Source organism: Schistocerca cancellata, chromosome 2 (genome assembly GCF_023864275.1).
Source record: "Schistocerca cancellata isolate TAMUIC-IGC-003103 chromosome 2, iqSchCanc2.1, whole genome shotgun sequence".
Taxonomy (NCBI): Eukaryota; Metazoa; Arthropoda; class Insecta; order Orthoptera; family Acrididae; genus Schistocerca; species Schistocerca cancellata.
Genome location: NC_064627.1, coordinates 845,727,355 through 845,739,728, shown reverse-complemented (window position 1 = coordinate 845,739,728; position 12,374 = coordinate 845,727,355). Strand labels below are relative to the sequence as shown.

General features: G+C 45.2%; 1 protein-coding gene across 1 annotated transcript in view; it reads right to left on the bottom strand.

Moving 5' to 3' along the window:
- The window catches only part of LOC126159222 (galactosylgalactosylxylosylprotein 3-beta-glucuronosyltransferase P-like), a 172,577-nt gene extending 164,634 nt beyond the window's left edge, over positions 1 to 7,943 (bottom strand). The window contains exon 1 of the mRNA XM_049916500.1: positions 7,752 to 7,943. Within this exon, the coding sequence (XP_049772457.1) occupies positions 7,752 to 7,943 (192 nt within the window). The remainder of the gene's footprint in view (positions 1 to 7,751) is intronic.
- Positions 7,944 to 12,374: the final 4,431 nt, after the last annotated feature.

Sequence of the window (12,374 nt, the reverse complement as noted above, 5' to 3'; positions counted from 1 at the left end):
GTCGGGAAGGTCGCAGTTCGTAGTAATAGACGGCAAATCATCGAGTAAAACTGAAGTGATATCAGGAGTACCCCACGGAAGCGTCCTGGGACCTCTGCTGTTCCTGATCTATATAAATGACCTGGGTGACAATCTCAGCAGTTCTCTTAGGTTGTTCGCAGATGATGCTGTAATTTACCGTCTAGTAAGGTCATTCGAAGACCAGTATCAATTGCAAAGCGATTTAGAAACTATTGCTGTATGGTGTGGCAGGTGGCAGTTGACGCTAAATAACGAAAAGTGTGAGGTTCCAAAAGAAATCCGTTGGAATTCGATTACTCGGTAAATAGTACAATTCTCAAGGCTGTCAATTCAACTAAGTACCTGGGTGTTAAAATTACGAATAACTTCAGTTGGAAAGACCACATAGATAATATTGTGGGGAAGGCAAGCCAAAGGTTGCGTTTCATTGGCAGGACACTTAGAAGATGCAACAAGTCCACTAAAGAGACAGCTTACACTACACTCGTTCGTCCTCTGTTGGAATATTGCTGCGCGGTGTGGGATCCTTACCAGGTGGGATTAACGGAGGACATCGAAAGGGTGCGAAAAAGGGCAGCTCGTTTTGTATTATCATGTAATAGGGGAGAGAGTGTGGCAGATATGATACGCGAGTTCCGATGGAAGTCATTAAAGCAAAGAAGTTTTTCGTCGCGGCGAGATCTATTTACGAAATTTCAGTCACCAATTTTTTCTTCCGAATGCGAAAATATTTTGTTGACCCACCCTGCATAGGTAGGAATGAACATCAAAATAAAGTAAGAGAAATCAGAGCACGAACAGAAAGGTTTAGGTGTTCGTTTTTTCCATGCGCTGTTCGGGAGTGGAATGGTAGAGAGATAGTGTGATTGTGGTTCGATGAACACTCTGCCAAGCACTTAAAAGTGAATTGCAGAGTAAACATGTAGATGTAGATGTAGATGTAGACATTTCAGAGGCGTGAAATTAAGTTCAAAGCGAATGCAGGCCCACAATGTCCTTACAATGTCCTTACAGGGAGGGTATCATCAGCGTGATAAATTGTCAAGAACGCCTTCCCGCTGCTCCACCCAAAGCAAACTTTCGTGTCCGACGGCGAAATGTGTGGGAATCAACGCCCCAAGTAAAAGGGTCCACTTATGTCGCCCTTTATGCCACCGTTGTGTCGATGCCGAGCGGCGGTGAATCTGAAATGTTTTCCACGGTCACACACGGGAAAACGGTGTGACTGCAGTGCTGGGCATCGCGGTTATGACCTTCAGCACATAGGTGTCAAGAGAAAGGGTGAAATGTGGGTAAAACGGGTCGTGACGAGCTTCCTATCGTGTGACACGCCCACAGTGGCGTTGGAAAGAGCTGTGGTGAATTTTGTGCCTGTCTGACATTATTACATCACTTTACCTCTCACATCAACTTCAGAGCTCTGGCTTTTTCTTTCCCTGATGTGTTTACTCTCGGCTGCTTCAAACTTCTCCAAGTCCGAAGGTGACTGCGCTAGATGCTTTTGCACCTTTACGGAGGAAAGTTGTAGTAGCCTTTGCGTCAAATTTCAAACTTCTACGTCGTAATGGGAGACAACTATGGAATTTCGAAAAAGTGTCTGTTTAACCGATTTGTCGAGTGCAGTTTAAATCAGATATTGGAGCGCTCAGTTATTATTATTGTTTATTATTTTCATTTATTATTTTAATAACAGTTCATTCTCGCGATATAATTAAAAAGAGTTACTCACGGAGGTGAATAACATCGTGTCAGATTTCCTTTTGCCTGGTGTAGTGCAGCAGCTCGACGTGACGTGGAGTCAAGTCTTTGGAAGTCCCCTGCAGAAATATTGATTCATGCTGCCTCTGTAGATGTCCATATTTGCCGGTGCAGGATATTGTGGCTAAAGTGACCTCCGGATTATGTCCCATAAATGTTTGGTGGGCTTAGTGTCGGGCGACTTGAGAGGCCAAATCAGTCGCTCCAATTGTTCAGAACGTTATTTACGTGTGATATGGCGCGCGACGCTATCCTGTGATCTTGTTCAGAGCGCGCACTGTAATTGAGTATCGTTCACTGTCCTGGTGCGGGTGGCGCTCCGGTGGCGATTTGCTATGACGTCGCTGGCGTGTGTTTGTGGTGGCCGGCGGAAGGCGAGAGGGTAGTCGGTTTCCGGGGATTGCACGGAACGTGAAGTTCGCTTTGCCTAACCTGCTAGTGACTAGCGCTAAGGTTGTTGTGCCTCGCAATATGAGCAGAGTGGTCTGGGGCGGAGGCGACTCGCCGCTGTGCTGGTCATGCGGTAGTGATTAATTGGAGTCGGCGTACTTGTTCTGCCTGCCTGTCTGATGTGGAGGTCCGGTGGGGTCCTGTGATACTCTGGCTCGGAGACATCTAGTTGCTGAATTTTGGAGTCGCGTGCCAGGTTAGAGTGTGGGCTCGGCTGACTCGTCAGATTTTCCCCTGGAAGCTCCAGCAGCGGTTTGTGAACTTCATTCTGATGTGGGACGGCGTTGTTGGAACTTTTTGCTGTATGTGTGTGTGGCTCGTTACGATAATTGTTGGTACTAATTTATTTGCTCAACTGGAATCCTGCCCGGAGTAGCGTTCATGTATGGTATATTTGGCATTCGATGCATTAGGTAAAGTCTGCCTAAGAAGGGTGGTTTCGTACAGTATATACATAGTGAATTACTGCTGCTTGGTATATGTGGTCTTGTGGGACCTGAACAACACGATCTCGTCAATTTGGTTGTGTAACAGCATTTAGTGGTATGTTTTGTATTTTTCTCACTGTGTTATTATTAACTTGGTGGGATAGTCGCGCTTGGTGTCGTGAAGGCACCTCTAAGACTGTGGTTTGACAGTTCAAGTGCACTTGGCTTTTGTTGTTTTGTTTTAAGAAGCGAGAGTTGTTTATTGAGATTTGTGTGTGTTGGCTTCCGGCACTTATTAAAAGCGCCCGAGTTAACGGCGCCGTGGTTATCATGTGCTGTCCGGATGTTGTATTGTATTTTTGTATTTTATCTTGTGTTACCTGTCGTGTGTTGCAGAACATAACCAAGGTGCGTAAGTGGTGGGCAGTTGTGGGAGGCATGTCAGGGAGCTCTCAGCGGTTTATTTCGGGCACCGTTCCTAGTGGGAAGGCTCTGAAGTGTTGAGAGCTCGCTCGGCTGTGATTGCGTTGGGAGCTGCCCTCGCCCTTTGGTTGTATCAAATTATTATTTTGTTACTATATTTATTGGTTGTTGGTTCGCTTCTTTCCTTGTATGGTGCCAAGCGCCATTATCTTTCTCAAAGTTTCTTTTTATATAAATCATTTTAAATTATAATGCCAAGTTAACTTATTAGTATTGGCAATTTAATAAATTGTGTAAAGAGTCTGCTGTTTGGATGTTATTGGATGGAACTCCTTGCATAGTTGTCCTATTAGAACACACATTTCAATGTGTATCACGAATAGCTGTTGCCCAGGACATGATGAAATTTTAGCCATAAAAATCCTGTGGTTGAATGGCTGCGAACGGTCTTCAAGTAGCCTAAGGTAGCCATTTTCAGTCAATAATCGGTTCAGATGGAACAGAGAATCGAATTTATTCCAGATACATACACACCAGACCATTAAGGGGCAACCACGAGCTTGCACAGTGCATCCTTGACAACTTGGGTCCATGGCATCGTGGGGTGTGCACCACACTCGATCCCTACCATCAACTCTTACCAAATGAAATTGGAACCCATGTGGCCAGGGTACGGTTTCCCAGTCGTCTAGCGTCCAACGATATATACAAATGACCTAGCAGATAGTGTCGGAAGTTCTATGCGGCTTTTCACGGATGATGCTGTAGTATACAGAGAATTCGCAGCATTAGAAAATTGCAGCTAAATGCAGGAAGATCTGCAGCGGATAGGCACTTGGTGCAGGGAGTGGCAACTGACCGTTAACATAGACAAATGTAATGTATTGCCAATACGTAGAAAGAAGGATCCTTTATTGTATGATTATATGATAGCGGAACAAACACTGGTAGCAGTTACTTCTGTAAAATATCTGGGAGTATGCGTGCGGAACGATTTGAAGTGGAATGATCATATAAAATTAATTGTTGGTAAGGCGGGTACCAGGTTGAGATTCATTGGGAGAGTCCTTAGAAAATGTAGTCCATCAACAAAGGAGATGGCTTACAAAACACTCGTTCGACCTATACTTGAGTGTTGCTCATCAGTGTGGGATCCGTACCAGGTCGGATTGACAGAGGAGATAGAGAAGATCCAAAGAAGAGCGGCGCGTTTCGCCACAGGGTTATTTGGTAAGCGTGATAGCGTTACGGAGATGTTTAGCAAAGTGGCAGGCTCTGCAAGAGAGGCGCTCTGCATCGCGGTGTAGCTTGCTGTGCAGGTTTCGAGAGGGTGCGTTTCTGGATGAGGTATCGAATATATTGCTTCCCTTTACTTATACCTCCAGAGGAGATCGCGAATGTAAAATTAGAGGGATTCGAGCGAGCACGGAGGCTTTCCGGCAGTCGTTCTTCCCGCGAGCCATACGCGAGTGGAACAGGAATGGAAGGTAAGGACAGTGGCACGTAAAGTGCCCTCCGCCACACACCATTGGGTGGCTTGCGGAGTATAAAATGTAGATGTAGATGTAGAACTGATATGGTGACGAGCCCAGGAGAGGCGCTGCAGACGATGTCGTGCTGTCAGCGAAGACACTCGCGTCGGCTGTCTGTGTCACAGTCCATTAACGACGCATTTCGTCGCACCGTTCTAAGGGATACGATCGTCGTACGTTTGCACATTGATTTCTCATCAGGTTAGCTTGAATTCAGAAGGCTGTTGCATTCAGCGACTGTTATATTGACATAAATAATATATTTCAGCTATCAGTCGTCCTTTTTAAATTTTATTGGCAGATCTAGATTTCAGCTAGAGACTAGCATTCTCAATGCACTATAATTTTTGATCAATGCATGTAATGCCTGTTGGTCCGGCTTGATCCACAGTTCATTGAATACTACTGTTTTCGGAAGGTAATTTGACACTATAGCTTGTCTATTAGCACTGACAACTCTACGCAAACGACTCCACTCCCGGCCGTCGGCATCTGCGTTGCCCGCGGTGAGAGGTAAGGCCTGAAAATTTGGTATTCTCGGCGCACTCTTGACACTGTGGGTCTCGGAATTTTGAATTCCGTAACAATTTCCGAAATGGAATGTCCTATGCGTATAGCTCCAACTACCATTCCGCGTTCAAATCCTGTTAATTCCCGTCATGCGGCCGTAACCACGTCGGAAACCTTTTCACGTGAATCACTTCGGTATAACTGACAGATGTGCCACTTCACTGTACTTTTGTACCTTGCGTACGCTATACTACCGCCACCTGTATCATGGGCCCCCGCAGGTATTTGTCTTAGTAGGGGCAAAAACTTTTCATCATATCTATATTCCCAGATTTTATGTTTCTGAACTGTATTCCGCCAATAAATTGTTTTCTTACCACTAATAATTGTTTAAGCGCTTAAAAACACTGCTCATGCAGTGAACGCAGTTCGATTTAAATTAACAATCCGGAAAAAACGATTCATTATGAGGCGTAGTGCCTTCGCATCCCTCCTGTCACTTGTTAGGACGATATCGTTATAGGCATGAGTCATCGACAGATGTCACCACCTGACATGGACCTGAGCTACAGAGCTGCACGTAGTTGTACTAGTAGGAGGCAGAGGTCAGCAGTTGACGGACAGTGCTAGCAGTCGTAGTCAAAACAATGTTGTAAAGTTATGTTTGATTAATATTTAATGTATTTGCATAACTATAATTGTTTAATATGTGTAGTAATTAGCAGTGTGTGTGTTGTATGAGTGAAGAAGAACAGAAGTAAATTAAAATTGTTTTGTTTATTCATGAAGTACCAGTTAAACTACACAGGGGATTTACTATAATTAAATGTGCAGTCAGTTTATAGTACTAATAAATCGTGAGTAGGACACAAATTAATCGGTAATTTCGGAAGGAGTAATTTTATATTTGGTACTTTTCTAAATTTATTTATTTAGCAATTGCCATAGAAAGAAATGTTTTACTATGATTGGTCATTGAAGTAATGCGCGGGTTAGCGCGGGATAATACTGCAACCTGATTTTCTGTTTGTGATATCAGCCAATTAGAAAAATGCAGGCTCGCGCCAATCTATGCTGGGAACAAAGCCTTTGGTGTGATCTAAGTCAGTCGGGGGCTAAGGGTTCGAACTAGTAACATGTCATTGAAAGGAGCTCCGACGAAAGTACTATAAAATCGCGGAAAATTGCTAATTACGAGTTCGCGAAGTAGTACAAAGTGTATGTAAGAGAACGGTATAGTGGAAGTCGTGTGGAATTTCGGACGGAGTATCAAAATTACTGCTTTTGACTGTTAGTTAAAACCGCGTGGCGTGTTGTGCGATCTAAGACTGGAACAGGTATTACGTGTAGAGCAGCGTGCACAATATTTGAGCGAGCATTTTCATAACTAAACGATCTAGTGAACTCTATTAACTTCGGTAACGGGTGTAAATACCATAAACTGTGGTGTGCGTGGGTGCTTTACGTTGTGTAGACACTTAGTACGGACTTGGCAGTATTAACTGTGATCTTTATCGTAAAAATACACCTGAAAATTTACATTGCCAAGTTAAAACTTTTATTTCAGTAGCTGGCCACATCCCGTTTACCGGACAGTTCTATGTATGTTGCCACCTGCAGCAGACAGTAGTGGTCTAGTATTTTCAACTACAGCTTTTAGCTTGACAAATGAACATTGCTGGACACTGGCAGGGCGGTAAAAAGAAACGTGCCGCGCCGCAACTACAGTAAACTGTGTAAACCTGTCAAATTCACTTACATTACTGTGAAACCTTCTTTTATGCACTTAACAATAGTGTCCTGCAGCTGCATAGTGTATTGACTAAGAACGATTCTTTCATGTGATACAGCTCTATTTGGGAATTGGCCTACGCATTGTAATATGCTTACTGAATTACTATTGTTCTCTGAAGAGCATTTGTCGTTTCGTGGTAAGCCAGATGTTTTCCCCTTATATCCAATTTAGAAGTAGTGATGCACTTTTAGTACCATGCCAGAGTTACGAACATAAAAAACTAACATAATAAATATAGTAAAATCTGTTTTTAAATTAGCAGACTGTACATTTTGCCGCCATTTTCGTTTGGTCCTGTCCTAAGCTTTTTCTCTCTGAACTACTTGTTTTCCTGCTATTAAAAATCGACATTCGGAAGTAACTGAAGGATATCTTGTCATCCTTCCCGGATACATAACAATTTTGCACATCTTCAACGAACGAGATTTCTTAAAGAAAAACACAATTTTTAAATTTATCATCATTTTTTAATTTTAGTTAGATTCTCCTTTAAAGCTTTTCATTGCTCTAGTTCATCCTGTAATTCTGTTTACGTATGTTTTACATCATTTTTACGTCAGTTTATCGATATTTTCCGGTTATTTTAGTGGTAATTTTACAGGTATTTTAAATCATACATAACTGAACCCTAAAGTTACAGGTACATATATATTTTTTTACATTCGTAAACTGAATGAATTCTCACTAGGGGCAAATGCCCCCACTGTCCCCCCTCCTCCCCCCCCCCCCCCTGCGGGCACCCCTGATCTGTATACGTGCACATCGCTATCTCACGGCTTCGACACCTCAGTACGGAGTTGATGCACGCACAGTAGCCTGAGGGTGACGGCCTACCTGCAGGGCGGCGGCGCGCCTCTGCGACGCGTAGTAGGAGCGGGAGACGCCCAGCAGCAGCAGGAGCAGCGTGATGGCGGCCAGCAGCCAGCAGGCCGTCAGCAAGTGGCGGGCGCGCGGGTGCAGCGACAGGGCCTGCGGCAGCGACCGCAGCCGCAGCCACAGCCGGCGCAGCGGCCGGTCGGCGCCCATGGCGGCCTCTGCCTGCTGCACCGGTTCCCCTGTCTCCTGACCCCTTATCATCTGCCCCTCTATCACCGCACCGTTATCGCCTGCCCCCGTATCACCAGATCTGCAGATTACCACCACACGACTCAGCAGCTGCCCGATACACCTGGGTATCCCAGACGGCTTTTCTTGCACTTGAGAACGATTCGTGTTATATCTCGAGATATCTCACGTTCCTCTCGAGTTTTCGATCGCATCTGTGAGTACTAACTCCATCAGGTGTCTTACTGCGACTCATCTCCTAACTGAAATCTTTAGAGGAAACCTCACTTCTCTTGTACTTAACTTCCCTAGTCACACTCTAACCACCAGATGTGATTTTAATCCTCAAGAGACATATGGCAAAACGACAATATTGTTAATGGTGGGCATGAAAAGACCTCCTCGGAAAAATAATTAAATGCCTTTTGTGAAAGCTACCTGCTGCAAATAGTTTGAAACCCCACTCACCATGGAAATACACTACTGGCCATTAAAATTGCTACACCACGAAGATGACGTGCTACAGACGCGATATTTAACCGACAGGAAGAAGATGCTGTGATGTGCAAATGAGTAGCTTCTCAGAGCATTCACACAAGATTGACGCCGGTGGTGACACATACAACGTGCTGACATGAGGAAAGTTGCCAACCGATTTATCATACACAAACAGCAGTTGTCCATCGTTGCCTGGTGAAACGTTGTTGTTATGCCTCGTGTAAGGAGGAGAAATGCGTACCACCACGTTTCCGACTTTGATAAAGGTCGGGTTGTAGCCTATCGCGATTGCGGTTTATCGTATCGCGAATGGCTGTTAGCAGAATATGGAAACGGTGGGTTCAGGAGGGTAAGACAGAACGCCATATTGGATCCCAACGGCCTCGTATCACTAGCAGTCGAGTTGACAGGCATCTTATCCGCATGCCTGTAACGGATCGTGCAGCCACGTCTCGATCCCTGAGTCAACAGATAGCGACGTTCGACGACGTTTGCAGCAGCATGGATTATCAGCTCGGGTGCACATATGGCTCGGAGTCCATGGCTGCGGTTACCCTTGACGCTGCATCACAGACAGGAGTCCCTGCGATGGTGTACTCGACGACGAACCTGGGTGCACGAATGGCAAAACGTCATTTTTTCGAATGAATCCAGGTTCTATATACAGCATGATGATGATCGCATCCGTGTTTGGCAACATCGCAGTGAACGCACATTGGAAGCGTGTATTCGTCATCGCCATACTGGCGTATCACCCGGCGTGATGGTATGGGGTGCCATTGGTTACACGTCTCGGTCACCTCTTGTTCGTATTGACGACACTTTGAACAGTGGACGTTACATTTCAGATGTGTTACGACCCGTGGCTCTACCCTTCATTCAATCCCAGCGAATCCCTACATTTCAGCAGGATAATGCGCGACCGCATGTTGCAGGTCCTGTATGGGCCTTTCTGGATACAGGAAATGTTCGTCTGCTGTCCTGGCCAGCACATTCTCCAGATCTCTCACCAATTGAAAACGTCTGGTCAATGGTGGCCGAGCAACTGGCTCGTCACAATACGCCAGTCACTACTCTTGATGAACTGTGGTATCGTGTTGAAGCTGCATGGGAAGTTGTAACTATACACGCCATCCAAGCTCTGTTTGACTCAATGCCCAGGCGTATCAAGGCCGTTATTACGGCTAGAGGTGGTTGTTCTGGGTACTGATTTCTCAGGATCTATGCACCCAAATTGGGTGAAAATGTAATCATATGTCAGTTCCAGTATAATACATTTGTCCAATGAATACTCTTTTATCATCTGCATTTCTTCTTGGTGTAGCAATTTTAATGGCCAGTAGTGCATTTTACATCTAATGGCAACAAAAAGACCTGACCTCTTTGAAGATATCCAGATCGAAGCTAGCACCAGGAACTATGACATTTTAGTAGCAATAGCCCCAACTCCCGCCAGTAAAAGAAAAACAAACACATTCGTTCACACATGCAAGCACACCCTACACACACATGATCGTCACCTCTGTCACCTCAGACCAGAATTAAACTGTCATATGCGATCGAAGCAGCGTTCTGCAGGGGGCTGGGAAGGGGAAGGGTTAACACTGTATGATGGCGAGGTAGGATAGAACAGTCTGGCAGAGTTTGAGCGGACTGCCAACATGCGCAGTATCTCGAGGTTTTGGGCATGGAGGTGAGAAAGGGGATGGAGAATGAAGCAAAAAAGCAGAAGACCCGGGAAATACGGGTAGGTGAGTTAGCAGAGTGCCACACACGAAGAGGATGGGAGATGGTATGCCAATAGGGTGTATATGACAGGACAGAGGTGGTGGAAACTGTTAGGTAAAAGGTGTGGGAACACTATGTTGCCGTAGGCTGACGCTGGGATAATTTCATAAGTGGAGAATGTATTGTAGGGATAACTCCCATTTGCGCAATTTAGAAGAGCTGGTGGCAGAGGGGACGATCCAGATGTCTCACATAGTGAAGCAGGCATTGAAATCAAGCATATTAAGTCCAATTGCATGTAGTACCACAGGGTGTTCTATTTTGCTATTGGACACAGTTTGTTGGTGGTCGTTCATCCTGATGGACAGCTGGTTGGCAGCCATACCAATGTAAAAAGTCATGCAATGATTGCAGCAGGGCTGGTATCTGACATGCCTGACTTCACAGACGGCCCAGGCTCTGATGGTGTAGGATAAGTCTGTGTCAGGAATAGAACAGGAAGTGCTGGGTGGATGAATAGGACACAACATGCACCTGGATCTTCCAGAGGGCTATGATCCTTGTGGCAAGGGGTAGGGATTGGGAGTGGCTTAGAGATGGACCAGGAAGTTGTGGACGTTGGTTGGGTGATGGGGTGGGAAGAATTTTGGTCAGGATGTCCTTCATTTCAGGACATAATGACAGTTACTCGAGCACCTGGTGAAAGGTATGGTTGAGTTGTTCCAGTCTGCAATGGTACTGGGCCACAAAAGGGGTACTCCTTTCTGGCTTGCTCTTGTGGGAGGTGGAACGATTGCGTGTGTAAAGGCAGACAGCACAAGAACTCTGTAGGTATGGGTAATGGTGACTGACTGTGAAGGCCTTCGTGAGAAACTTAAAAAAACCCTCACCCACCCAGAAGTTTCAGTACTGTCTCACCTTAAGCTCTATGCACAAACTGAATGATGCTTAACTTGTCAAAGACCTATTCTCCTTTCATTGTCCGTTCTTTGAGACCAATACCTTCAACCAAGACCAATATAATCCCAACATTGAACCCTTTATCTCCCAGTTTGCACCACCATCCAATCATGACCCTCCTCCCCCCCCCCTTACCCACCTAACCACCCACAGGTCACCTTTTAGAATTCCTTACCTCTAACTTATCCTCACCATCCTTTACCAGGTGCCTTCTTCAAAACACCTACCTTTTATCAAAATAAAGGAAAACCACACACGCAAAATAAAAACCAATTCTGACTTGATCATCCTACCTGCAGACTATGGTTCCACCATTGCTGTTATGAATCACAGTGCCTACCTGGCAGAAGGGTTTTCCCAGTTATCTGACTCATCCACCTATAAATTTTGCCGGAGTGATCTGATCCCAGAAGTCTAACATAAGCTGAAATCACTAGGATCTTCCCAAAATCTCTCACCTGAATGCATTTCCCTTCTAACCCATATGACAGCCCATACATCCACATTCTATACACTCCCCAAAACCCACTAACTCAACATCCTGCATACCCCATTTGACCAAAACCTCCAACCAATTGCTCATAATATAGCGTCAAATGTGAATGAAAAACCAACCGCTTCCTTCACTGACTTTTCAACATCCCCCAATCCCTTTTCCTCCATGATCCCTATTCATCACTGTTGACGCCACCTCCCTATACATGAACACCCCTCATGCCTTTGGTGTTACTGCTATTCAACACTACCTTTCCCAACGTCCCCCACACTGCATATCCACTATCTTACAGTTTACTACTTTACCCTACCCCACAATTACTTCCCCTTTGAAGGACAGCTATACAACCAAATCAACAGCATGGCCATAAGCCCACACATGGCACCCTCCTATGGAAACTGTTTATGGGCCATCTAGAGGAGACCCAAAACGCCAAACCGCTAGTCTGGTTTTGGATTATTGATGATATCTTCATCATCGTGACTCAGATTCAAGACACTTCATCTTCACTCTTTCACAATCTCAAAACCTTCTTTGCCATCTGATGCACCTGGTCCTTCTCAGTATAGGGTGTCAGCTTCCTGGAAATTGAACTTCTGGACTGTGGTGTGCATCCACATATCTCTCCACATTAAAAACCCCAACCACCAACAGTACGTGTGTTTCGAAAGCTGTCATCCATTCCACACCAAAAAATGTCTCCTATACAGCATGTCCACCCTGGGACAGCA